The sequence below is a fragment of the Megascapheus bottae genome, chromosome 2 (genome assembly GCF_031878675.1).
Source record: "Megascapheus bottae isolate mThoBot1 chromosome 2, mThoBot2.hap1, whole genome shotgun sequence".
Classification (NCBI taxonomy): Eukaryota; Metazoa; Chordata; class Mammalia; order Rodentia; family Geomyidae; genus Megascapheus; species Megascapheus bottae.
The window spans coordinates 53,503,266-53,530,839 of NC_143510.1; the positions used below are offsets into that span (position 1 = coordinate 53,503,266).

Consider the following 27,574-nt stretch of genomic DNA (forward strand, 5'->3'; position numbering starts at 1 on the left):
GGCAGCTACAAGTAACATCCCATATAGTGGCAAAGAGATGTTAAAGAATGAATGTTGTGCAAAGCCAACACTGAAGCAGGATTGCAAAAGGACTCAGGGTATGGTGGAGGGAACGGTGTGGAGAGATGATACCCACTAAAGAATTGAAACAAGAATTTAATTATTTTGTTTACCATACTGAACGATTTAGGGGAAAATGTTAGAAACACAAAAAACTAATGAAGTGTCAGGTACCAATAGCTCATACCTGTTATCTTGGCTACTAAGGAGACTCAGATCTGAGAATCATAGTTCAAAGCCAGCCTGGGCAGACAAATCCAAGAAGCTCTTATTTCCAACAAACTAGCAAAAGTTGGAAGTGGAGGTGTGGCTCAAATGGTAAAGCATTAGCCATGAGCAAATTAGCAAAGCAAGAGTTCTCAATGCTGAGTTCAAGCCCCAGGACCAGCACAAGAAAAAAAGAAAATGAAAAAAAAGAAAAATAATTCCAAGATAAAAGGTAAAAGAATATAGATACAAATAAATCATATATGTTATAATATATAACTTTTGATTTTAAATCAAATGATCTTTTAAGTATGAGTCTATGTCTGACTTTCTATTCCATCTCAGGAATAGTATGTCAGAACTGTACTGTCCTGATTACTTTCTCTTACAATGTTTGAAATTCAGTAGTATAAGCCTTACAACATTGAGACTTTATTTTTGCCAGTCCTGAGGCTTGAACTCAGGACCTGAGCACTGTCCTTGGGCTTTCCTCAAGTCTAGCACTCTACCACTTGAGCCACAATACCACTTCTAACATTTTCTTTTCTTTTCTTTTTTTTTGCCAGTTCTGGGGCTTGAACTCAGTTTTAGGGCCTGAGCACTGACCTGGGGCTTTTCTCAAGGCCAGAGCTCTACCACTTGAGCCACAGCATCACTTCTGACTTTTTCTATGTATGTGGTACTGAGGAATTGAACCCAGGTCTTTGTGCATGCTAGACAAACACTCTACCACTAGGCCAAACTACCAACCAGAGAGATTTTTTTTTTTTTTTTTTGCCAGTCCTGGGCTTGAGCTCAGGACCTGAGCACTGTCCTTGGACTTTCTCAAGGCTAGAGCTCTACCACTTGAGCCTCAGCACCACTTCCGGCTTTTTTCTATGTATGTGGTACCTAGGAATCAAACTTGGGTCTTCATGCATGCTAGGCAAGCACTCAGTCACTAGGCCAAACTCCCAGCCCGATTTTTTTTTTTTTAACACTGGTATACACACATACCAACCAGATGATACAGCTCCTCTGGTGATTATAATGTGCAGTTAAAGTCTAAAAACTGACAACAGGTCTTCTTTCTTTCTTTCTTTCTTTCTTTCTTTCTTTCTGTCTGTCTGTCTTTCTTTCTTTCTTTCTTTCTTTCTTTCTTTCTTTCTTTCTTTCTTTCTTTCTTTCTTTCTTTCTTTCTTTCTTTCTGTGGGTCATGGGACTTGAACTCTGGGCCTGGGTGCTGTCCCTGAGCTCTTCAGCTCAAGGCTACCACTCCACTCCTTGAGCCACAGCCCCAGTTCCCATTTTCTGGTGATTAATTGGAGATAAGAGTCTCACATTCTTGAGGGCCTGGAATTTGGCCTAGTGGTTAAAGTGCTTGCCTAGCATGCACAAAGACCCGGGTTCGATTCCTTGGTACCACATATATATAGAAAAAGCCGGAAGTGGTGCTGAGGCTCAAGTGGTAGAGCTCTAGCCTTGAGAAAGTCCAAGGACAGTGCTCAGGCCCTGAGCCCAAGCCCAGGACTGGCAAAAAAAAAAAAAAAAAAAAAAAAAAAAAAAAAAAGAGTCTCACATTCTTTAGTGCCTAGGCTGGCTTTGAAGCATGGTCCTCTGATTTCAGCCTCCTGCATGGCTAGGATTACAGATGTGAGCTTCCATACTCGGTTTATTCCTTTCTCTCTCTCTCTCTCTCTCTCTCTCTCTCTCTCTCTCTCTCTCTCTCTCTCTCTCTCTCTCTTTCTCTCTCTCTTTCTTTCTTTCTTCCTTTCTTTCTTCTTCTTCCTCCCCCTACCCCCCACTCTCTTTCTCTCTCTTTGCCAGTCTTGGCGCTTGAACTCAAAGCCTGGGTACTGTCTCTGAGCTTCTGTTACGCAAGACTACTGCTCTAGACTGGAGCCACAGTGCCAATTCCAGCCTTTTCTGTTTATGTGGTACTGAGGAATTGAACCCAGGGCTTCATGCATGCCAGGCAAGCATTCTACCACTAAGCCACATTCCCAGCCCAGATGAAGTTTCTAAAACCAGTCACTGACTCTAGGTGAAGGTGATAGGCCAATTAGCAGATTTGGCCCCACCTACCAGTGCCTCAAAATGCTCTTCTCAATAGTTCTAGTGCTCTAAAGACTTCATCTCTGTCTCTCCTCTGGCTCCACATTACTTCTAGGGGAAAAAAATCTAAACAAAGCCCAAATGTGGCTGAATTAATTCTTCACAACTAGGTTTCCTGATGATACTTCATTCACTACTTCACCACCAAAGAATCTTATACCTCACATTTACCTTATTTCCATTTCTTAACTTAAGCTTCTCATGCCTACATGTCTTTGCCTGTCCTCTAACCTAAAACACCCTTTCTTCCTGTCATTGCTCATCATCTCCTTTTTGTGTAACCTGTAGGCTGGCAACATGTTCCCTGCTCTACCTTGACCTTTTCTTGATTCCCAAGAACCTCTGGCATGCCTTCATCATGGACCTTAAGGTACTATGTTGAAACTGTCAGTTATTTGATTAACCAAGCCTTCTAACCTGTAAGCTTCATGAAGTCTGAGACCATGTTTCCATCTTTTGTCTGCCTATTAATGTGTCTGGTACACATGAAATATCTAAGAGTGTTCAGTAAAGGAATGAAATTTGAACCCCAATCCACATACCTCTGTGCACATTTCTGATTTGAGGCAGATTCCTTAATCACTCTGAGCCTTTATTTCCTGGTCTACACACTGGAAATAACAGCCATGCCACATGTGGTTATGAGAGTCAAGTGTGTTTTCCAGACAAAGTTAATTGTATGGGTCTGGTATGTAGTAATTGCCCAATAACTGTCCTTTCCCTCTCCTCACCTTCCATCAGACCCTTCAGAGGGTACCGCTTCCTACTCACACTTCTCCAACTGACCACTAGAGGATGCTAGCCTGTGGCCTGATACCAGTCCATAGTAACCTCCTTAAGGCCTCAATCCAGACCCTTTTTATCCCCAGGATAAAAAGAGGGATGGTTAATCATTTGCTGAAGACATCCTCTTTCCATTCCATTCTTTATAGCCTATCACCATCCTGGGTATCCTACCCACAAATTTTAGACAACTCCTCTATGATTTTCTATTGTGGTTATAATTCCAATCCAAGCATTTGAAGATGGAAGTATCTTTTTAAGATAAAAGACAAGGAAGAGCAGGGGGAGGAGGAGGAGGAGGAGGAGGAAGAAGAAGAGGAAGAGGAGGAGGAGGAGGAGGAGGAGGAGGAAGAGGAGGTGGTAGTGGTGGGGGTAGTAGAGGCTGAGATATAGCAGTAGTAGCCAGGTGTGATGGTATACACCCACAATCCCAGAACTTGGGAAAATATAAGCAGCAGGGTCAAAAGTTTGACAATGCCAGACCTGTCCCAAAAAAGCAAACAACAATAAAGTTATACTCAAGATAGCCTCAGTATTCCGAGTTCAGCATTTAGTTTTGTGGGTTCTGTTTCTACCATCAGATCATGAACTCCTTGAGAGTAGAGACTATGTCTTTTGCTTTGTATTCATCCAGTTCTTTTATTTATTTGCCAGTCCTGGGGCTTTAACTCAGGACCTGGGCACTGTCCTTTAATACTTTTTGCTCAAGGCTAGCGCTCTGCCACTTGAGCCACAGCACCACTTCTTTTTAGTGTGTGTGAGTATGTGGTACCGAGGAATTGAACCCAGGGCTTTGTACATTGTAGGCAAGCACTCTACCACTAGGCTATGCTCCTGGCCCCTTTGCCCAGTTCTTGATTGGTTATTGCTAAGACTGTGGGTGCCATCCTGACAAGGAAATAAGATGTGTCTGTAAGCATCTTCTACCTTGTATTCTCCAATACTCATCACCCAATCCCTCTGTGCCTCAGTGTCCCTCCCTTTCTCCCCCTCCCACCCTCTCCCTTTTTTGTGCCAGTCCAGGCTTGAACTCAGGGCCTGAGCACTATCCTTGGTCTCTACCACTAGGCCAAATTCCTGGCCCTAATGTCTTCTCTTTTATCCTAAAAAAATCCAACTATTCCAATAGTATGTGGATATTCTAAATACCAATATGAAAGTATGAGCTGGATGTGGACATACAATGAGGAAGAGGATCAAGGTTAAGCTAATTGAGAAGAGCAAGTTGCAGAACAATACATACTATATGAGCTCATTTGTGGTTTCAAAGGGTAGTCACTTATATTTGCAAAATGTTTAAAGACTCTGCTGAAAGGAGCCCCAAGGAGCTAATAACTCTGAGGATAGAGTTAAGAAATGTGAGTGTGTGTGGAAAGCAAGTTTACTTTCCAACTTGTCAATATTTGGAAGTTTTTGTTGTTTTGTATCTGTGCTGGGGCTTGAACCCAAGGCTTCTCACTCTTGCTCAGCTTTTTCACGAATAATTGGTACTTATCACTGGAGCCACACCTCCAGTTCTGACTTTTTTGCTTAGTTAACTGAAGAGCCTCTCTTGGGTTTATATTCCTGGGCTGGTTTTGATCTTAAGATCTCAGTCTCCTGAGTTTCTTGGATTATAGATGTGAGCCACTGGCACTCAACAATACCACTGAGGTTATATTAGTTACACAAGTGTGTGTGTGTGTGTGTGTGTGTGTGTTCATTGTAACATTTCCACACATGTATGTGATGCATATCAACCATTCTCATCTCCATCGCTCTCCCTTATCCAACTCTTACCCCTTCAATTTCAACAGATTTCACAGATCCATCTTCATGCAACTTCTTTGTTCATATTCATCTTCACCCACCTTCCTTGTTAGCCTACCCAATCCTGCTAGTAACTGCCCCACCCATGAAGCCAGTTTATTCTCTGATTTTTGTAACCATTTTAGTTTCGCAATGCCAAGTTAATAAATGTGTGTTCCTATTTAGGAACTAGCAGAAGCTGTGAGGTCGCAAGTGAGAAGCAACAGTCCACATGCCGGCCGAGGCCTTGACTAGGAGAAGAGTTCACATTTGATTTTCTGCTATTTTTGGCCATGATTTCAACCTAAACATTTGAAGCAGGCAGATGGGTCTTAGAAGACAGAGGCAGAGGAGGATTGAATAATAAGAAATTTGAGCAGAGGTCCCTGGAAGACACAGGGGAAAGCAGTTATATACCTGTGGAAGTAAGATAGCTGGGAGAGAACCCTGCACAGCCCACTAAGCTTACGTGTGGCCATCCCAGATAGCTTCTTCCTGTCAAAATTGCTTGAAGTCAGCTTCAACTGAATTTCACTGGCACCACACTGTTGGGGGTGGGGAGGGGGATGTGGCAGGACGGTGGTAAGCATCCACTGAACACATTTGGTGAGACCTAGCCTAGGACTGGCAGTATTAGATAAGAGAGGCTGGATAAAAATAGGAGTAAGATCCCACCCCTGCTGAGAGAGACCCTCCCGGCAGGGAACATGGATATCTAAGATCTAGTTCAAGGGGGAGGAGGAGGGGAGACAGGTCTTGATCACAGGCACAAGATGAAGACTGAGGGAAGACTGTGGGGTTTAGCCAAAAGTCTCTTTCCAGCCTGAGAGACTAGAGGCAAGTGATCATGGCCTTTGGTGCATAGACAGCGGGGAAGAGGCTCTGGCTTTGTAGAAAGGTGGGGCTCCCTGTCATGCCTGCCAGGGGATGACCAGAGTGGAGGCTCACCACCTTTCTAACTAGAACTTAACAGGATGAAGGCTGGTCCAACAGTTCTTCATCTCTAACATCGGTCTCTGGCAGAGCATGTCGCCTATTGGGGTCCCCAAACCGTGACCAGACACTCAGAAAGTCAGACACTTAGGGTTACAGCCTCCAAACGGTGCCCAGAAGGGGCCAGGGGCACAGTCACCAGCCCCTGGGAACCTCCCGGCGCCAACAGGGCTCATAAGAGGTATCACTGCCTTTGGTGTTGAGCCCGGGGACAAAGGTCTGGTACTGAGCGGCACCCCTTCAAACCCGAGGCTTATAAACCTTGGGGCTGGAGTCCTCCTTCTCATTCCAAATCCCCACGGCTGCGAATCTAAACCCTGGTGGGAGGCCAGCCAGGAGGTATAAAAACAACAACAACAACAAAAAAACCCCAAAAACACAATAAAAAAAAAAAAAAGAGAGAGCGTCTGACCTCCTGGGGAGAAGGGAAAAGAAGGGGGGTGGCCCTTTCTCAACCCCACCCGCTTGGTGACTCACCTCCCCCAAACCCGGGCCCTCCCCTCCAGCGCCCGGTGCCAGGCGAGCGGGGCGGGGCGGGTGCTAAGGTGGGCTCCATCCCCGAGCCTCAGGCGGGCGGACGAGCTCCAACGTGTCCCCGCGGGTGTCCCTGTTTACCGAGCCGGGCGGGCGCGGGGGGCCGCGTGGGCCCGCCCCCTCCCGCCCGCCGCGGCCGCAGGCCCCAATCGCGGTGCCCGGCTGACAAAGTCTCCAAATCAAAGCTCAGCCTTTCCGAACCTTCCCCGCGGGCGGGCTGTCCCTGCCCCCACGCCCAGCCCGGGGAGGCACCGTCCAGGGTTCCCCAAGGAAATCAGAGGCCTCAGCCCAGACGTCGTCGGCTTCCCAGCGGATCCCCTAAAGGGAGCCTGAACTCCGTCAGGGTCTGACCCCGAGTTTCCAAGAGGAGCGCCCGGCTCTCCGCACCCCCGCCCCATCCCGCCCGTGCCCTTTCCAGCCTCCCCGAGCGCGCGGCGGGGAACGGCCTGGCCTCGCCGGGCCTCGAACCGGCGACAGTGTGTGCGCGTGTGTGCAGGGGGGCTCGCCGCCACCCCCACCGGGACTCCCACTCTCCGATCGCTTCCCAGAACTCCAGAGCCCGTGGCGGGTGCGACTCCCCCTCCCCAGGGCAGCGCGCCAAACCCGCGCATGCGCACTCACGGGATTGCCGCGTAGCTCTTCGCCCCCCCTATTTTTTTTCTTTCCCCGCCCCTTCCCTCCCTCCCTCCTTTCCCAGTCCCCTCCCTCTCCCCCCCCACCAGTGCTCTCCCCCCCCCCACCCGCGGCGTTTCAGTCCGGGGAACAGCGGTGCGAGCTCCAGGCCCGTGCACTGAGGAGGCGGAAACGAGGGGAGCCCCCAGAGCTCCATCAGGCCCCTTCCAAAGGCTCCCCCACCCGGTCCACGCCCCCCACCCCCTACCCCGCCTCCTCCCAATTGTGCATTTTTGCAGCCGGAGGCGGCTCCGAGATGGGGCTGTGAGCTTCGCCCGGGGAGGGGTATTGAGGAGCGAGGAGTGAAGCCGGCGGGGGGGGGGGGGTGAAGTGTTCGGGTTGGGGGGCGGGGGGCTCACCTCCATCAGCAGGCCCTCCCCAAGGGGCTCGGCACTGTACCTCTTCACCCTCGCCCCTGGAGTGCTTTGCTGAAGGAAAGAATAATAGAAGAGGGAGGTAGAGGAAGATAAAGGGGGACCCCCCAATTGGGGGGGGGCGAGGGCGAGAAGTATCAGTACCCGAGGGGAGGGGGCTGCTGCTTGCATCAGCCCACACCATGCTGACCCCGCCGCTGCTGCTGCTGCCCCTGCTCTCAGCTCTGGTCGCGGCGGCTAACGATGGTGAGTGAGATTCCTCGGCCTCTACGTACCCCTGGGGGCACCCCTTTCCCAGCCCCCACTCCGGCGAACGGTTGGGGAAGAGAGACGCGGGAGGGGGTGCCTTTTGTTATCCCAGTCCAGCTGACACAGCAGCGGCTCGACTGTGGGGGGGATGGGTCCGATTTGGAGGATGGGGGCCCTGGGTAAATTATGCTTCCGGGGGGCCCCCAGCATAGACGAAGACCGGAGGCCTTACTGGGAAAAAGAAAAGTGCTCCCCTTTTTCTGTATGTGGGATTGAGAGGCCTTCTCTGGCTGTCTCTGGTTGAGAAGGGCCTCTAGCCTCTCCTACATCCTCCACCCCCCATCTGAATTGTGAAGGAATCCAGATTTGTGATGTACGGCTGCGAAAAGGGGGCGGAGGGCCTTTTGCAGTGGCCTCTAAAGACTGGAAAGGGACGACCAGTGAGGGGTGTCCTGCTGGGCAGAGGGCAGGCGGGCCCACAGGCTGTGGGTAGGGAGAGGAAGGCCCCCCTGCTTGGGTGTGGAATGGGCTCAGCAGCCCAGGCTTCAAGGCCTGCGTTCAGACTCCTGGGCTGCCAGCCTGGGTTCCAAAGTGGACACTTCCCCTCTGAGGGCCTCTGTCACCAGCCTGGGTAGGGCTGTGTTGGGGGACAGAGCAGGGCTGGTGATGCTATGTGACTTTGACTTTCTCTTCATTCCTGGGAGCTTTAAGGTGAAGAGAAAAAAAAGTCAGATGTCATCATTGAGGAAGGGGTCTGGAGAATGGCCTGGAATGCTGGGGTTGAGGACTGGGAAGAGACAGCTTTCTCCTGACTCCTGGCTTGATCACAGTTTGGGCTGGAAGGAGAGTTGGAGGTTGGATGGGGATTACTGCTGTCCCCACCCCTCACTATCTCAGTTCCCCACTCTTTTGGTAAATATATTTAACCCCAACCCCACTCCATTCATATCTACATTTTATAATGCAGAGTTAGGCTCGGGCTAGAACTATATCCTTTTGTGAAAATGAAGTGCCCATTTCCCCTGTTTCTATTAGCTGTCTTTTTCTCTAAACTTGTGAGTCACTGGTTCAAGTCTTGCCCATGCTTTTAAGCTTGGGTCATGGAGTTGGCCTGAGCTGGGTCCCTGGCTTAAGAAGGGGTAGGATCTCTTTGCTTCCCCTCACCTTCATCTTCTCACTCCTTGATGAAGAAGCAGCCTCATAACATCACACACCCCTCCTCTGTCTTCTAAATCTTGCCAGGATTGGGAAAGTTTTTCTCTGAAACCAGATTATCTATTCCCCTCCCTTTTCCCTAACTTGTTTCAATTGAGAGCCAGAAGATCAGGAAGCAGCTGTGCCGAGAAAAACAGTTTATTCAGTGGCCCTTAATCATGCCATCTTGGGGACTGTCTGTCTGGCCCCCCACCCCCCAATTATCTGCCCAAGAGGAGAAAAGAGGCTCTTCCCTGAAAATCCTGCAAACTGGCCCACACAACTACCCTTTGCCTTTGACTCCTCTTATTATATTCTTTTCTCTGGTTCTCAGTCCTGGAAGAGGAAAGAGTATCTGAGGCAGAGATGAATGCAGCAACTTCTGGGAGGAAAAGAGGGGGGAGAGAATGCAGAATGTCCAATCCCCAGAAACTCCATGGAAGGAGTTAGGTAGAAACAAGGGGTCTCTGTGGAGCGTAGCTATCACAAGCCCAGGCAGGAACAGGTTTTCCAGGGAGCATCTGTCCTAACTTCTTCACCCCTCTGGTTGTGAGGGAGACTGGACTTGTTCTCCCTAGGGTCTAGAAAGCTAGACTCTAACCACCTCTATCTCTCTATTTCAGACTGAATTCTGTCCACAGTCCCAGAGAGTGGATCCCTTGCCCAGGCACACACCTGTGCCTTCCTCTGGAATGGGAAGGTGCTAGGAGAAGGAATGTAGGAAAGGAGAACACTAGAGGATTCTCGGTTCAAGTCTATCCAGAGGCAACTTGTTTTTTCCTATCCTACCCATTTACCTGGAGCCCACAGACACTTTGCTTCCTGATCCTGTGTGTGTGCTCTTCATGTACAACTTTCCTTGCTCCTGCTTTCAGAGCTTTGCTACTTTTCCCTGTGAAAGAAGTCTTAGTGCCTCCCTCCCCTTCCTTCTTCCTTCTCTTCTGCCCCTCCAACTGGTCCCTATCTCCCCAACATTCCCTTTTTTTCTTTTTTTTTTTTTTTTGCCATTCCTGGGCTTGAGCTCAGGGCCTGAGCACTGTCCTTGGACTTTCTCAAGGCTAGAGCTCTACGACTTGAGCCTCAGCACCACTTCTGGCTTTTTCTATGTATGTGGTACTGAGGAATCGAACCCAGGTCCTCATGCATACTAGGCAAGCACTCTACCAGTAGGCCAAACTCCCAGTCCAACCTTCCCTTTCTTTGGGGGAAGATGATGGCTTCTTCACTAGAGAAAATGGAGTGTACTTGCTGTTGGGAAGGATGGAAATAATGGGATAGGGAATGAGGAGTGGGATCCTTGAGGACCCAGCTGAGATAAGGGGCCATTTTGTAGTAGAAAGGACATTCAAAGCAGAGCTCAGGAAAGAAGAAAACTGACCTCCTCCCTTTCACTGTCCCTCTATACACACCCCTTGAAACAGCCTATTACCAGCTAGGAGGAGGCAAGGTAACAAATGAAGTGAGTTGTAAAGCTGGTGTTAGTCTTCTGGCTCCCCGAAAGAGGTTCTAAATTCTGTTCTCTCTGCTCAAATCCAAATCCCAAAACATCTCTACTTTCTCTCTTCGTGTGTGTGTGTGTCCTGAAACTTGATCTCAAGGCCTGGGTGCTAACCCCAAGCTTTTGTACTCAAGGCTAGTTAGTGCTCCACAACTTGGAGCCACAGCTCCACACCAGGGTTTGGTGCTTAATTGGAGGTTAGAGTCTCACTGATTTTCCTGCCCAGGCTGACTTCAAACTGTGGTCCTCAGATCTCAGCCTCCTGAGTAGGTAGGATGATAGACATGAGCCATGAGTTCCAGGCTTTCTACTTTTCTATTTCAAATCAGGGATGTGTAGAAATTCATTTAGGGGATTATTTGGTCTTGTTCTCCATTTTCTTTTTTTCTCTCCTCCTGCTCCTCCTCCTCCTCCTCCTCCTCTTCTTCTCTCTCTCCTCTTGTTCACCTTCTTTCTTCTCTTTCCTCTCCAAACTCTGGGCTTTCCAAAGATGAATCCCAGGGTCTTGGCCAGAGTCAAATCCTGTTTAAATGCCCTCCCCGCTTCATTCTTCTTGGGCTGGGGTATAGCTCAGTGGTGTAGCACATGCTTAGCCTGCTTAAGGCCTTGGGTTTGGGTTCAGTCTCTGACACCCCCAAAGCCCAAAATAAAGTGAAAAAAGAACCGCGTGTGTGTGTGCGTGTGTGTGTGTGTGTGTGTGTGTGTGTGTGTGTGTGTGTGTGTGTGTGTGTGGCTATACTCATAGCCTAGAGCTTATACCCAGAACCTGTACTCTTGCTTTTTTGTCCCAGGCTAGCTAGCACTCTAGCATTTGAGTCATATCTCCTCTTCTGGCTTTTTTTTTTTTTAACCAGTCCTGGGGGGCTTGAACTCAGGACCTGAGCACTGTCCTTGGGCTTTACCTCAAGGCTAGCACTCTACCACTTGAGCCACAGCACAACTTCCGGCTTTTTCTGTATGTAGTACAGAGGAATCGAATCCAGGACTTCATGCATGCTAGGCAAGCACTCTACCACTAGGCCAAACTCCAGGCCCCCTCTCCTGGCTTTTTGTTGATTAATTGGAGATAAGAGTCTCCTAGATGCTGAGATCTGCAGATCTGAGCCTCCTAAATAGCTAAGACTACAAGTGTGAGCCACTGGTGCTTGGGTAAGAATCTCCTTCTTTGGGAAGCCATTCCTCAAATCTCTCTTTTTCCTCTGCAGTCTCAAGCCCTGAACTCCAAACTTAAGGTTTATCCATTCTCCCTCCCCCCACCCCCAACACAAGTGGTCTCTTCTCAGGGTCCTCCCCATCCTTTGGATGGAGGCACTTGATCTTTGCAATCTGGTGCTGTTGAGTGGGACTGTGCAGGGGTCCCTGACTCGATTCTGTGTTAGTGCCAGGGAACCTGGACGCGCCCCCTTTGTTCTGTCCCAGATTTCAGCCTGGTTAGCAGGATCCTGCATTGTTTGGAGAAGGAAGCAGTTGGCTCTGGAGTGTTTCCGGTGCTGTGGCCTCCGGCTCTAGTCTAAAACCTTGCAGGGAAGGAGGTGAGGGGTGCTGGAGGAAGAGAGTCCCTTGTCTCTATTGCTCCCTATGCAGAGATAAGAGCTGGCTAAAGTGCTACACTCCCCCACTACATACATGTGTGTGGGAGGCAGTGGCTCCACTCTGGGTCTCCCTGGGGCAGATACTGCCAGCTTCGGGACTCAGTCTTCCCAAGGATAGGTGTTGCCCCCCCCCCCACTCTGCCTTTCAGCAGGGTAGTCATTCTCTGGGTTCTTCCCAGGACAACTGTGTCACCATCTTGGCAGTCTCTGGGCTAGGCTGAGCCTCCTTCCTGTCTTATTTGCCTGCCTGCTTTCCTCTCTGTCTGTCATTGGTGTATGTATGCTCTTAGCTTCCAGATTCAGTCTCTTGGTTAATCCTTTTTATTTGCCCAAGCTTTGTAGCCTTCTGTCACTCTGACTCTGTATTTTGTCATTTGTCTTACTTCCTCTGTCTCCATTCACCTACGTTCAGATTTCCTGGCATCCTGAAAGCTACCTGGGGATTCCTGAGTGGATTGGGGTGTGAATGTATGGTGGGGTAGGTATCTGTCCCAGGCTTTCCCACTTGGTCCCTTAGCCTCTACCTTAGCTCTAGAGTTATTCTTTCTCTACCTGATCAGACCTAGACTGTCCAATTTGGCAGTAAACTTTCCTCTCTCCTTTCCTCCAAGTTCTTCTCCTTTTTCTCTTCACTAATTTTGGGAATGGGTTTTAGAGAGAATGTTTCTGGAAGAAAGAAACTTAATGTGTGCTAAGAAGGAGAAAGGAAGTATTTCAGAAGGAAGGCAAGAGCTTAGCTGGTAGAACTCCCTTCTAATGGGTCTCTGAGAACTGGAGAAAAATGTGGGGAGTAGACCAAGGGCTGAGAGCTTTTACTTCTGGTGAGTGTGGGCTATGTTGGGGTGGAGGGTTAGGGAGAAAGGACTTGTAACGGTCTCGGTCTAGTGAAAGATACGCTAACCTTTGCAGGCATTCGAGGGTTCTGGATTTTATTCCTGGGGAAAGGAAAAGATGATAGGGAGAGGTCACAGGTCAGCTTAATGTCATGCTGAGTCAATATTGACTCAGGATGGAAGGAGAGACCCTTCTCCGCCCCTGGTGGTCCAAGCCATCCCAACTGTCCATCTGTCCAGGCCGCAAGGCAGAGGCCCAGACTCTGGAATGACAAAAATGTGTCTGAGCTTCACTGAGCTGCGGGAATGAGCCACCGGGTAACACCCAAAATACATAAAATTCAGGGAAAAGCTCTCCATTTGGATCTGAGAGTCCTTTTCTGCTCCACCCGCCATGTGTTGAAAAGCTCAGACTCTTTGCAGGCTTTACCCCCCAGCCTCTAGGCACACCCAGCTTTTCTGTTCCCTTACAGATACCATGGAGCTTCCTTTAGAAAATGTCTCTGCCTATCTCACATTGAGAGCCCATCCTTCCCTCTGCTGAGTCCTGCTCTTCAGAAATGTCCCGGGCTCTCTTTCTTGGTAGTCCAGCTTCCAGTCTCCTTGTCCTTTAGATAGTCCTGTCTGCACCTCCCCAGGGATTTGGAAGCATGGGGCCCTCTTCCTCCTAAGAGGGTTTCTTCCAGGCTCTGGATTTCCTGTCTTCCTCTCTTCTCTGGCCAAGCATTCTCACTTCCCATCTTTACCCCACCCCAAAGTCCCAGAGTGGGACAGAGGACGACAGCCAAGGCTTGAGAAGGGCAGTGGGGTCTGTGTTGTGTCTGGACACACACCCAACCCCACACCTCCTGCCCTGGCTCCAGCTTGGTTGCCCTGGGGGCCATGGCTGGGCTGGGTGCCTGGGTTAAGCAGTGGGGGGGGAGGGGGAGGGTGTTGGCCAAGTTAGCATGGCGGTCACATTCATCTCTAGGCAAAGCTGAGAACAGATGGCCCCTGTGTCCTGGTGTTCCTTCTACAACTGGCTAACTCTCCTCTCTCTCTAGTTTGCTCCTACCTTAGCCTCTTCTGTTCCATTCTTGCCCTTCTCTGTCTCCTCAGTACCTACCTACTCTCTCAGAGACCCTAAAGGCCACTTTCTACAATCATTCTCCCCACTTCTAAAGACACCCAGAGTCCTCCTGGTGCATTGCCGGTTCCACCTGTTAGTCACTAAGAACTCCTCAGTGTCCTCATCTGTAAGCTGGGTGTCACACCCACCTTACAGGGTCATGAGGACCTACATGAGTGAGGTATCCCTACTGTTTAGATCTGTGCCAGCACGCAGTGCCCACATTATGGGATGTCAGCATCCATGATTAGGAAGCCGTCCTTCTCCAGAAGTAGGGGGTAGGGGTTGGGAAGATGGCTTAGTGGTAGAATGCTTGCCTAGCATGCCTGAAGCCCTGAGTCCCGACTCCTCAGTGCCCCTTACGTAGAAAAAAGCCAGAAGTGACACTGTGGCTCAAGTGCTAGAGTGCTAGCCTTGAGCAAAAGAAACTCGGGGACAGCGCCCCCACTTTGAGTTCAAGGCCTGGCAAAAATAAAACAGTAAAAAGTAGGGGGTGGCCAGTAGTTATGTTTGAACATTAGAGTTAAGGATGTTCTCCCCATTTAAACTGCAGGCCTCAAAGATGGGTTTCCAAGATGCCGGATTCTGATGTAGAAGGGTAAGGGCAGCAGGGTTGGCAGATTATACATTTCCTTCCCCCTCCCCCTCCCCCAGCCCCCACCCAGCTCCAAGGAAGCTTCCCTTGCCTGTGGAGACTGCCCCAAGTAGGTTATGTGTTTCTTTCCTCCCCTCTCCCCTTGAAGGAAATCAAAGACAGACCTGAGCCTTTTCACTGGAGACTTGGGGGCTTTCTCCATCATGATTGACAAGGAAGGAAGTTCTCTCACTTACTTTCCCCCATCCTTGTGCAGCCCTAGCTCTCCTCAGGAGTTGTGCCCCCTCCACCCTCTCTGCCCGTGGGCCGGGAGGAGATGCTTCTATGGGACCGAGGCTGAGCCCTCCTTTCTTTCACTTGCCCCCATCCCCCACTGCCTTCCCTCCACTAGAGCACATCTGGTTTGTGAATCTCTCTCATTCCAGCTTTCCGAGTTTGCCAGCTGCTGTTTCCTCTGTCGAGTTCAGGCCAAAAATGGGGGTGGGGGACAGTAGGGGAGACTATGTAATGGCCAAAGGAGGCGAGTCCATGGTTGAGACATGGAATGGAGGCAAGGTTAGAATGACCAGCCACTGACCTGAGACCCTGGCTGGGAGTTCTGCCCGGGGAAGAAGTTGAGGCATGGACTCAGCCCAGATTGGGGGTGCTGGGGGAAGAAGTATTGTTATTGGACCTGGAGGGGGGTGGCATGGGGGTCCATTTGGGGGCCTCAAACATCCCATCTGCCTCTGAGCCCTATTGCAGCCTTCCTCTCCCCTCTCAGCCGGCCTGGCTGGCCAGGGGAAGTGCTCGTCCTCCAGCATGCTAACTAGGCTGTCAGGCTGTTTCCCCGGGAAGACCTCACAGCTGGCCCAGTGGGGCAATGAACTCAGCATTATCCACCTCCTCAAGGGGCCTTTATTCCCGGCTTAGGGAGGGGGGGAAGAGGGGGACTCCAGGGGGGGTCTGGCCAGGCCATCCTTGATGTGTTTCCTGAACTGGGCTCTGGTTCTGGCCGGGGGCCTGGGTGCAGTCCTCTCTGCCAGAGATGGGGGTTAGGGAGAGAGGATCTTTCCTAGTGGCCCCCATTGGACTCCCTCCCTTTACAGACACACTTCCATACCCTTCTGTCTCTGTCCCGTGTTCAAGTTGGCTGTGGATAGCTGTCTTCCCCGGGGACTGTGGTTCCTGAGGGGTGGAGGATGTATCTTGTCCTTCTTTAGCACCCAGACACTAATGCATTGCCGGACACAGAGCTAGTCTTCAATGTGTGCCAGTGCAAAAGAAATGAACTTGAGTAAAAACAGCTCAGGGATAGCACCCAGGCCTGGAGTTCAAGCCCCAGTATCAGCACACAGACACACACACACACACACACACACACACACACACACACACACACACACACACACACACACACACACACAGAAGATCCCATACAGCAGCTGAACTGGGTGTCAGCTGTGTGACCCCTGGAAAACTTGGCCCACTTTCTTCCTCTGTGACCTGAAACTAGCTCCTAGGGCCAGGCTAACCAGTACCCCTGCCTCTGTTCACTGACTTTGTCATCCTGAGCAATCGTTTTATTTTTATTTTTTAACTGTATTTTATTGTCAGTATAATGTAGAGGGGTTCCAGTTACATTTGTCAGGTAATGGGTGCATTACTTCTCGAAACTGGATATCCCTTCTCATGTTTTTGTCCCTCTTCCCCTCCCCCCCATCACCTCCCCATCCTGAGCAATCTTTAGATGCTTCTATCTGTGGATGACTATGGAAAGCCCCCCGACCCCCGAGGTCTACCCACAAGGTAGCCTGTCTTAAAAGAATGAAGGTGGGAGCTGGGCTCCCTGCTGGGCCTTGCCTGCTGTCCTATACAGATACCACTCTGAGCTATACTGTGTGCCAAGGGCCCTTTCCATGGTCACCATGTAGGGGCTGGTGGTAAGGGGTTGGAGGTGGCTGGGGTGATAGGTCAAAGGATCAGGGCTATCCTAGAGGACAGAGAAGACAAGAGGGTAGAAGAGACCAGTTATGGAAGATAAGCGAAGATAAAATATGGTGAAAGTACTTTGTTTTCATGTATGAAGGTGGAACGATGAAACTTATTGAAGCTACTTTAGCAAATGGGAAAGGGAGTAAGGGGCAGTGGTAGAGGCGGGTGAGATTGATTGTAATACATTATATACTTATGTGGGAATGTCACAATGAACATCCCTCTCCTGCCCAACTGAAAGAGTGCTTGTCTAGGAGGAAGAAAAGCGAGGGAGGGAGGGAGGGAGGGAGGGAGGGAGGGAGGAAGGAAGGAAGGAAGGAAGGAAGGAAGGAAGGAAGGAAAGAAGGAAGGAAGGCCCAGTTATGAGCTTCTAGTAGAGCCAGAGGAATACCCAAGCCTCAGAGTTGTGACACTGAAGGGGAGACAGGAAACCTAGAGGATTTGGAGAGCACAACAAAGCCTTCTTGGATCCTTCCCCTCCCCTTCCATAGGTACACAGTGTCAGAAAACAACATAGTTGTACCACAGGTATATAGAGTCTGATGATGCTGGTGATAGAGGAGTTCTGGGAAGTTTCAGGACCTGAGTTGGCCTCCATCCCTCATATACACTCTCCTTTTCTCTCCTAGCCCCTAAGACTTGCAGCCCCAAGCAGTTTGCCTGCAGAGACCAAATCACCTGTATCTCAAAAGGCTGGCGGTGTGATGGTGAGAGGGACTGTCCAGATGGCTCTGATGAGGCCCCCGAGATCTGTAAGTACCTTCTCTGGATCCTTCTTCCCAAACTCTCAACTTCTCCCTTTCCCTTTGGCAGATGTTTGGGATGAGGACAACTGCCTGGCATGGACCTTGCTCTCTGACTATGTTTGTCCATGACACAGCTAAATTTGCCCTCTCCTCTCTCTTTGAGGTACCCAGTTCAGTGCCTGGAGAGAGTGGAAATGGCACCTCAGACTTCTCCATTAGTTGCTACATCCCCAAGCCTGATGGGTTTGGTGTCTCCTGGGCTGTAGAATTTGCCAGAAAGAGACAGCTCAGTTGCCCTTTCCTTCTGAATCTTCCCTCTTCTTTCCACCTTTGAGCTTTTCTAGCCTTTGATAATTGGCCTCTAGGTCCTGCCAAGTACCTTTATGTCCCTGGGCTCCCAGGCCAAAGGCCACAGCTCTTGCTCAGCCTCTGTACCAGAAGCCACACCCCTGTATGTTCCCGCCACCCCTTCCCGCCACCTCTGCCTTCCCCTGCCCCCAATAAGTGGTGTAATCAGAGGCAGCTGTTTAAACTGGGAGAAAGGTCCCCACCCAGCATTCACCCTGCCAATAGGGGGGGTTGCTGGACCCCAGAGTTCTTGGCAGCTGTCAAGAGTTTTGGGGTCTGTACTTTCAGCATCTCCCCAGCTTGGCTGATCTAGGCAAGGGTATAAGTGAGTCTTTCTCAGCCTGTCTCTGCCCTCTCTCCTGGGCTTTATGCTGCACTAGTCCCATTCTGTGTCTTTCCCATGCCCCACCCCCATAATAATCAAGGGTAACTTTAGGACAGAAAGAGCTACCAGCTCGTTCTTCATCACCCCCACACTTGGCCCAAAGGGGGTTGGGACCAGAAGATTGAGCCTGGAGTCGTTGCTATCTTTTCCCTCTGAGCTTGTTGGCTCAGAGCCATACGTGGCTCTTTTTGTCCATTTGGTGCAGCCTTCATCTTGTATACATCCCCACACTGATTACACTCATACACTCATACCCATAGCAGTCACCCACAGATTCACCTGCCACCCACTTAACCACCTCCACTGAGACCAAGGCATAGACAAGTTTGCATAGCCCGCGTGGATGGTCTCAGACACTAAACTGTCCAGATACATACAATGGCAGGAGCACCGGAAAACCCACATTCATTCATAAAAGGGCATGGAGCCAGGCATGCGTGTCCCTTGCTTGTAATCCTAGCTACTCAGGAAACTGAGAACTGAGGATCACAGTTTGAAATCAGTCCAGGTGGGAAAGTCCATGAGACTCTTATCTCCAGTTAACCACCAAAATGCTGGAATTGGTGCTGTAGCTCAAGCAGTAGACTGAACAAGAAAAGTATCCAGGTTCTGAGTTTAAAAGGAGTAGAGCATCATTACTACACACACCTTACCCACTCCCCAGTGCACCAAGAGCCCCGTCGAAGCTGCGTAACATTAGCTCACTTTCTCACACTCTGCCTGCCTGAGGCCAACAGAAATGGTCTTGCCAGTTCCCTTTGCTTCCGGCAATTATGAACTATGAAGGACATCATCAGTTGGCTACAACTTTTGATCCTTCCCAAATCTTTCCTTCAGGCCTCTGCTCTGGATTGGAAGGCTAGAATAATAGTGCTATTTTTCAGGAATATATCATAAACCACATATGCAGTTTTGGAATTTTCCAGTAGTCACAGTAAAAAAGATTAAAAAGAATTCAAAGCAAAACAAAAAAAGCTGGGTTCCAGTGACTGACAGCTGTAATCCTAGCTGCTCAGGAGGCTGAGATCTGAGAGTCGTTGTTTGAAGCCAGCTAGGTTAAGGAAGTCGCCAATAAACTGCTCAAAAAGGCTGGAAGTGGAATTGTGGCTTAAGTGATAGAGTGCTAGCCTTGAGCAAAAAAGAGCTCAGTTTAAGTCCCAGGACCAGCACACATGCATACATGTGTATGCACACACACACACACACACACACACACACACACACACACACACACACACACTTGTATGATGATACATGACTATAATCCCAATACTTGGGAGACGGAGGCAGGAGAATTGCAAGTGCGAGTTCAGGCTAAGCTATAAAGTGACTTTTAGGCAAGCCTGGGTTACTGAGTAAGACCCTGTCATAAAGTTATTGGTGATCTTTTGCCTTTTAAAATCCAGCATGTATTCATGTGTACAGTTTGAACTAGTCACGCTTCACATACTGAAGCATACTTCATCATAGCTAGTGCTATGGATGAGTCAGTACATTTCCAGAAGATTTGGTGCCACTCGTCACTAAGCTTCATGTCCTGGGAGCATGGGGAAGGAAATGTTCTTTTTCTTTGATAGGACCTCTCTTGACATGCACTCTTCCAGTCGGCTCATCAAAGCCTTCTATCTCTGACCTCTGCCTTTCTTCTCAGTATACAATGTTGGATACCAGGGGCCATGGGCAGGGAGCATTTAGGGAGTGGACCCTTTGCTGAAGCCTCATTTTTCCTTCCATGTGACTACTCGCAGATGTGTAGCTACTGTTGGGAATGGTGGGAGAAACTGGATGGTGGAAGAGCCTAACTCGTCCCTAAGGCCTCTGTAGATCTAAAATATACAGATGTTGGAAACCCGAGTTTTAATTTGTGCCCACCCTCGCCCATCCTCATTGGACATTTGGCTAGACATCCACCATGGTCAGCATTGTCATGCCAGCCATTCTGTCTGCCCTCAGGTCCACAGAGCAAGGCCCAGAGATGCCAGCCAAATGAACATAATTGTCTGGGCACTGAGCTGTGTGTTCCCATGTCCCGCCTCTGCAATGGAGTCCAGGACTGTATGGATGGCTCGGACGAGGGAGCCCACTGTCGAGGTAAGGAACAGAATTGTATTCTCTTCGGTCCCAGGTAGATGTATGAACTCCCAGCCTACTATCTGAGATGAGAAGTCTGCCATCCTTGCGTCTGAATGGGGATGAAGGCAGGTTCTATTCCTCTGCAAAGACTGTATCAGACAGCAGATGAAGCTTAAAGGTTAATCAAACTATTCTGTGAGCCTTTGCAAGGGACTATGACTGGGCGCTTCCCTCTGGCTGGATACTTGGACAAATCACTTTTCTCCTAGTTCCTCATCTCCATTAAATGAGAGACGAGTGTTTTTATGCCCCCCCCCCTTTTTTTTTAACCAGTCCTGGGCTTGTGCTCAGGGCCTGAGCACTGTCCTTGGACTTTCTCAAGGCTAGAGCTCTACCACTTGAGCCTCAGCACCATTTCCAGCTTTTTTCTATGTATGTGGTACTGAGGAATCAAACCCGGGTCTTCGTGCGTGGTAGGCAAGCACTCTACCACTAGGCCAAACTCCCGGCCCTGTTTTTATGCTTTTTGTTTTTAATAGTGGAGAGCTTTCTTCAAAAGGCTTTTTAATTTTCAAGAAGTTTTCCTAAGTTATGAACACAGAGGGGAAGAGATGCTGTGACTGGAGCAGGGGTTAGGGATTTGGAGTTTGAAGTATAGCCCTTACCAATATTCTAGAAATTAGTCCTCAGAAATGGCAGATCTTTAAGGGTTCCAGAAGCTAATTTGGTTCATCCTGTCTTCTTCCCACCCATGGCTCAGGTTACTAGCTCTGCAGTCTTCCCTTGCAAGGCTCCCGTGGACCAGGGAGTCAGATTAGTATATGATCAATCTGTGAGGAATTTACAGCATATGGAGAAACAGAGCCTCAGACTTGCCTGTTGGGGAATAGTGACATTTCTCTGCTTTCCCGGGTTTGGGGCAGCTTTTGAGAGGCCTTGAGCAAGAGGAGGAACACTCTTCCTAGGGGTGGAGCCAGTGTCTTGTGTCATCCACAGTCAGAGAACATCTGCCTGTAGGAAGAGACACATCTGGATCCTTTCATTGAGACAGGGAGTATGGAGCAAGGGAGTTGGCGGAAGATTTTTTTTTTTTTTTCCTCTTTTCCTTTGGTTGATTCCAAAGCTCCTGGGGTGGAATCCAGAAAGTGGGCCTGGGGGCTGACTTCAGCAACCATGCATACTCACACTTGTTCTTATCAGATGATGCATGCCCAAGTTTACTTCCTTATGACCTTTTTGTTTCAGAAACTACAAGTAAACTTAAAACTCCAGAGTTTGAACTCTCTCTGATACTTCAGAAGTCAGACTTCCTCCCTCCTCCTTCCTGTCCTGTATCCAAAAGAGAAACTCTTTTCTAGGTTTCCCTGTTCCCTTCCTGGAAGAAGGCTGGACAGGTAGCACATTTGGGACTGGGGTGGAAGTGGGAGCGGAAGGAATCACCAGAACCTGGTTCCCTCATTCCAGTTCTCCAGGCAGGCTTAGTGCCTTAAACGCCTTAGGATCCCAGCAGCTCCCTCTCCTAGGTGGGGGCAGCTGGGGCTGTGTGTGCGGCAGCTGGACAAAAGGGTCTTTGTAGCCGAGACGTCTGGCCCCACGCAAGGCCATTAATTGGGTCGCTGGTCTGGTGGGGAGGCCAAATACTCTTCCACCTCTCCTCCCTCCTGCCTCACTCCCTCTGTCTCTACTGTGGAAGTGGGTCAGTGGCAGAAGGAAGATTAGAAAAGGATCCTGAGGAAACTAGGTTTACTTCTCCTTTCCATCCTCCACTTGCATCTTGAGCCTTTCTCAGAGGCCCCTGGGGCTCAAGGAACATGTTGTCAAGATGCTTCCAGGACAGCACTGGGGACACGCATGCCCACCCCCTTTCCTCAGCTAAAACTGACAATGTAACTCCTAGGGAGTAAGACAAGGCACATGGAAGGGCGATGACTCACCATCCCCTCCTATTGACCCCAGAAAAGTACTGGAACCCCTTTCAATGGAGACACCAGTGGTCCCAAAAGACAGCTTCGGAGAGGTAGCTTCTAAGTCATGTTTGGCTCTGTGACCTTGGACCTGTCCTAGGTCATCTCTGGGCCTCAGTCTCCTCACTTGCAGACGATGGTACATGCCTCCAATGGTGCCCTTCCTCTTGAGCACCCCCTAGTCTTTCTTCAAAGAGGGTTCTGGAGGTTGACTGGAGGTGGAAGAAGGTTGCTATCTGGAGGCCTGAGTGTGCTGTCTGTTCTGCCTCTGCACAGAGCTCCGAGGCAACTGCTCTGGTCTAGGCTGCCAGCATCACTGTGTCCCCACACCCAGCGGGCCCACCTGCTACTGCAACAGCAGCTTTCAGCTGCAGGCAGATGGCAAGACTTGCAAAGGTATGTGAGCATGGGTGCTGTGTGTACAGACATGCATGCTGGGCATGCTGGGCTTTGGCTAGGGGAGGCTGGGGCAGGAGAAAGGAGAAAGAAGATGTAAGAACCACTTCTGGACCACTTCTGTAAGCTCCAAACATTGTTTCCATCAGACTTTAAACTTAATTTTAGGTTGTAAATGGGTCCAGTGGTTCACGCCTATATCCTAGCTACTCAGGAGGCTGAGATCTGAGGATTAAGGTTCAAAGCCATCCTGGGCTGGAAAGTCTGTGAGAATCTTATCTCTAATTGAACAGCAAAAAGCAGAAAGTAGTGCTGTGGTTCTAATGGTAGAGTACTAGCCTTGAGTGAAAAAGTTAAAAGACAGCACTTAAGCCCCAAGTCTCACTACTAGTACATAAAGGATTGCGGGGGGTAGGGGGGAGAGATGGAGAGAGAGAGAGAGAGAGAGAGAGAGAGAGAGAGAGAGAGAGAGAGAGAGAGAGAGAGAACAAAAGTTGCCATAGATGAATTGTCTTCAGTTTTAATTCCTTTCCTCGACTCTCTAGAGGTTGTATTTGTATATATGGACTCACTGCACTTCTAGTTGGAAGGATTGTTTGTGTGTGCTTGCCCTTTTAGGCATAAATAGTTCCATACGGTAGGCATTAGTTGCAATGTTTTTTCACTCTTCAGTATGTCCCACAGACTTTTTTTTGTATGTTATTATGTAGAGATATACCTCATTCTTTTAAAAAACCAATGTGACGTATAAGGATTACCACAGTTTACTTGGCTATCTTCCTTTTGATGAGTAAGATGTTCCCAAGTTTTCTCCACTACCAACAATGCAAACTTTTCAGTTTTAAATTTGCCTCCCTTGAGTCTTTGTCTAAATGCTACCTTCTCAGTGAAGCTGGCCTGACTACTCTAAAATGACACCCTACCACAGGCTTTCTCTTTCCTTTCTCTGTTCGGTTTTTCCCTCTTCAGTGCTGACATTCAAATGCAGGGACCTTATACATGCTAGACAAATGCTCTATCACGGAGCTGTAGGTCCATCCCTCTCTCCCTATTTTTTTCAGTAGCACTAGTCACGTTCTCTTGTACTATCACGTCTAACATGTTTTCCCTTTTATTTCCTTTATTACCAATTCTTGTCAGAATGTTAGCAGCAGCAGGCACTTGAACCTCATATTTGTAATCCTACCTATTTAGGGAGGCTGAGATCTGAGGATTGTGATTTTGAGCCAGCCCAGGCAGGAAAGTGTGTGGGACTCTTATCTTCAGTTAACCACTAAACAAAGCAAAAGTGGAGACATGACTCAAGTGGTAGCCTTGAACAAGAAAAAACTAAGCACAGCATCCAGGCCCTCAGTTCAAGCCCCGGTACACGCACACACACACACACACACACACACACACACACACACACACACACACACACACACACGTTTCATAAGGATGATGTTGGTGTATTAGTTTAACTTTTTTTTTTTTTTGCTAGTCCTGGGGCTTGAGCTCAGGGCCTGTGTGCTATCCTTGGGCTTTCTCAAGGCTAAAGCTCTACCACTTGAGCCATAGCACCATTTCCAGCTTTTTTCTATGTATGTGGTACTGAGGAATCAAACCTGGGTCTTCGTGCATGCAAGGCAAGCACTCTACCACTAGGCTAAACTCCCGGCCCAATGTGGGTATATTATTAAGTTTGCTGATATGTCTTCCATATCTGGCACAATGTAAGTACTCCAGAAATTTGTTTTTGTTTTTGTTTTTTTCTGAATGAATGACTGATGGGTGAGTGTGTTGGTTTGTTTTCTCTCTAGAGTAGATTCTGAGACTGAACTTAGTAGATATCAAAGCTTGTACATGTCACATTATAATAGAGTCTGACAGATTGTCCTTCAAAGTAGCTACAAGGCTAAAATACCCTGGTGGTGTCTCAGGGCCCCTATCTTCCTACCCTCAGTACACCGGAAGTTACCCTCCTCTTGTCCTTTTTCTGGCAGACTTCGATGAGTGTTCTGTGTACGGTACCTGCAGCCAACTGTGTACCAACACAGACGGCTCCTTCACGTGTGGATGTGTTGAAGGCTACCTGCTACAGCCAGACAACCGCTCCTGCAAGGCCAAGAACGGTGGGTGGGGCTGTCTGTGGCCACTGAGCCAGGCACCCACAATGCAGTTCCCTGATGGGTAGTGGCCTGAGAAGTCTGAGGGCCTCAGCCACGCTGACTCTTCTCTGCCCCATCCCCAGAGCCAGTAGACCGGCCCCCGGTGCTGCTGATCGCCAACTCCCAGAACATCTTGGCTACGTACCTGAGTGGGGCCCAGGTGTCCACCATCACACCCACCAGCACTCGGCAGACCACAGCCATGGACTTCAGCTATGCCAACGAGACCGTATGCTGGGTGCATGTTGGGGACAGTGCTGCCCAGACACAGCTCAAGTGCGCCCGCATGCCAGGCCTGAAGGGTTTCGTGGATGAGCACACCATCAACATCTCTCTCAGTCTGCACCGTGAGTCACCCACTCCCCGATCAGAGGGTAGGACAGGGAGGGCAGAGGGAAATGGGCCAGTGAAGTACTGCCTGGAACAGAGCCCCTTTAGGGGGGGCTATAACTTGCTTGAGGAGGGGCAGAGCCAGGGGTAGTCTTCTACTCTTGTCCAAGCTGTTTCCAAATAGCTCTTGCATTTTCTGGCCCAGGGCTGAGGGAGGCCTTAGAGAAGAAGAGTGGAGGCAATGAATGGTCAATTGCCAGAGACCAGGGACTGTCCCATCTCTGAGAGAGTTGGTTGGGCCCCTGAGGGGTTTTCCCATGCAGCAGGATCCAGAACTAGGGAATGAAGAAGCTGGAGGCTAGGGGAACTGTTACGTTGTGATTGAGGGCAGAGAAACCATGGCCTCCTGGGTTCTGCTTCCACGTCCATCTTCTCCCTCAGGGGTATCTCCAGAAAGGACTTGCTGCTATATGGAATGTATCAAGGTCCTGTGGTAATCAGTGAGATTAAGGGAGGAGCCATGGGCTGCTAGAGTATTTTAGGGTATCATAGCCATTCTCCTTTTGGCTCCTTCCCTCGATGATATTTTGCAGTTCTGGAGATGGCAGGGGTGTCAGTGGATGATAGGGTGAGGTTGGAACATGACCCCATGAGACTGCTGCTCCACCTCCATACCTAATATTATACACCTCTCTGCCCAACAGGCCTAGTTGGGAGAATTGATCCTGCAGCCCCTTCTCTAGCCTTGCTTCTATGCCAGGCAGTGAGCCTGTGGGTAGGTGGGTAGGTGGGCTTCTCTTATGGGAACCTTTTCCATGTCTGCTCTGATGTGGTCCCCTTTCATGAAATCCTCCCCAGCAGAAGCAGGAAGTAATCTGACAGATGCCCCTCCTTTGGCAAACCAATTTACCTTACTAGATTCACTGGGCCCCTCTGGGGCAGAGTCCAGAAATCTGGAAGACTAAGGTTCTGGGAAGAAAGGCTGAAGGTGAATAAGTGGGTACCTCTGACCCCAGCTTCTGTCCCTTCCTCAGTTTCCTGCCCCCATTCTACACCCCCTGACGCCAGAATGTCTGGCTGTCACCCTGAGGATGGTTGTTTTGCTCTCATCCCACAAACTAATTATGGGCCCTGAGCTAAAGATGTCAGAAGTCTCTCTGTTACCCTCCCCCAACCACTGTTCATCCCCTTCCCCAGGACGAGGCCTGCCCTAGTGTGGAGAGAGGGGGGCTGAGGCCTGGTACTCACCTGCTCAGTGGGCTGCTGGCCTGTAATTAGCTCCCCAGAGGTTGAAGGGAAAGGCTCGTGCTTTTTCCTGCCTTCTTTGCCCTCCAGGGCAGTCCTCCCTGCAATCATCCCATCCTTTGCTATGATTGGGACCTATTGGACCTCCTGGGACCAAATCCCAAGGCAAGAGTTGAGCCATTGAGAGGGGTTGGAGACAGTGAGGCCAGCCTGCTGATGTGGGGAGAAGAGAGGGCCTGCCTCAGAGAAAACTCTGGAAACAGAAATAGAATAGAAAGAAGGAAGGAGGCCAGGAAGTCAGTCTGGTTCATTTGGGTCCTGGAGCAGGAGAGACAGATCTGCTTTGAGTTCTGAGTGCCCTGGCGGCCTCTCCCAGGCTCAGCAGCATATGTGCACGTTTTCTGACTGCAGCAGAGAGGCTAACCCTTTATCCCCCAGTTCCAGGGATGTCTTCCCCTCCCACCTGGGCCCAAGGCCCTTCCTCCTTCTGGCTAATGGGAGGCCTAAGGCATTAAGTCTATGAGTGTAGAAGTTGAGGATGAGAGACAGAAGAGAAAGGGAGAGAACTGAGGATGTAGTCTGTGGTAGAGCACTTGACTGGCACTTGCAAGGCCCCACGTTGGACCCTTAGTGCTGCACAAAAATAAAAATAACGGCCAGAAGTTTGGCCTAGTGGTAGAGTGCTTGCCTTGCATGCACAAAGACCCAGGTTCAATTCCTCAGTACCACATACAAAGAAAAAGCTGTAAGTGGTGATGTGACTCAAGTGGTAGAGTGCTAGCCTTGAGAAAGCCCAACGACAGTGCTCAGGTCCTGAGTTCAAGCCCCAGGACTGGCAATAAGTAAGTAAGTAAATAAATAAATAAATAAAAATAAAGCTGGTATGGTGAGAGCTGAGGCTAAGGTAAGAAGCAGATCACTTGAGCTCACTGAGTTTGAGGCTAACCTAGACAATACAGAAAGACCTCCTATCTCAAAGTAAATAATAACTTAATAAATGTTAAAAAGAGAGAGAGAAAGAAGGGGAGACCCTCATCAAGCACCTAGACCAGTTACTTGGTTTTAGTCCCACTTTTTCCAAAGTGGCTGTTTTAGTTTTGTGTGGTGCTTAATTTTTTAAAAATTTATTTGTGCAAGTAACAAGAATTGAATTCAGGGCCTGTGCCCTCACTTGACTTCTTCCCTCACTGGCTGGCACTCTGCCACTTGAGCTACACTTTCAGTATTTTTTTACAGCATATATCAGTTATATGAGGGAGAGGTTTCATTGTGACATTCCTATACTTTGTGGTGTGTGTGTGTGTGTGTGTGTGTGTGTGTATGTGTGTGTGTGCCAGTTCTGCATCTTGAAGTCAAGGCCTAGGTGTTGTTCCTGACCTTTTTGCTCAA

General features: G+C 49.4%; 1 protein-coding gene across 2 annotated transcripts in view; it reads left to right on the top strand.

The window, feature by feature from the left end:
- Positions 1-7,464: 7,464 nt before the first annotated feature.
- Lrp1 (LDL receptor related protein 1) overlaps positions 7,465-27,574 on the top strand; it is a 91,364-nt gene continuing 71,254 nt past the window's right edge. For both annotated transcript variants that reach the window (XM_090327495.1, XM_090327498.1), the window contains exons 1-6: positions 7,465-7,751; positions 17,178-17,300; positions 19,981-20,118; positions 22,341-22,460; positions 24,446-24,574; positions 24,694-24,957. In XM_090327495.1, coding sequence (XP_090183621.1) covers positions 7,688-7,751; positions 17,178-17,300; positions 19,981-20,118; positions 22,341-22,460; positions 24,446-24,574; positions 24,694-24,957 — 838 coding nt within the window. In that variant the 5' untranslated portion in view covers positions 7,465-7,687. The remainder of the gene's footprint in view (positions 7,752-17,177; positions 17,301-19,980; positions 20,119-22,340; positions 22,461-24,445; positions 24,575-24,693; positions 24,958-27,574) is intronic.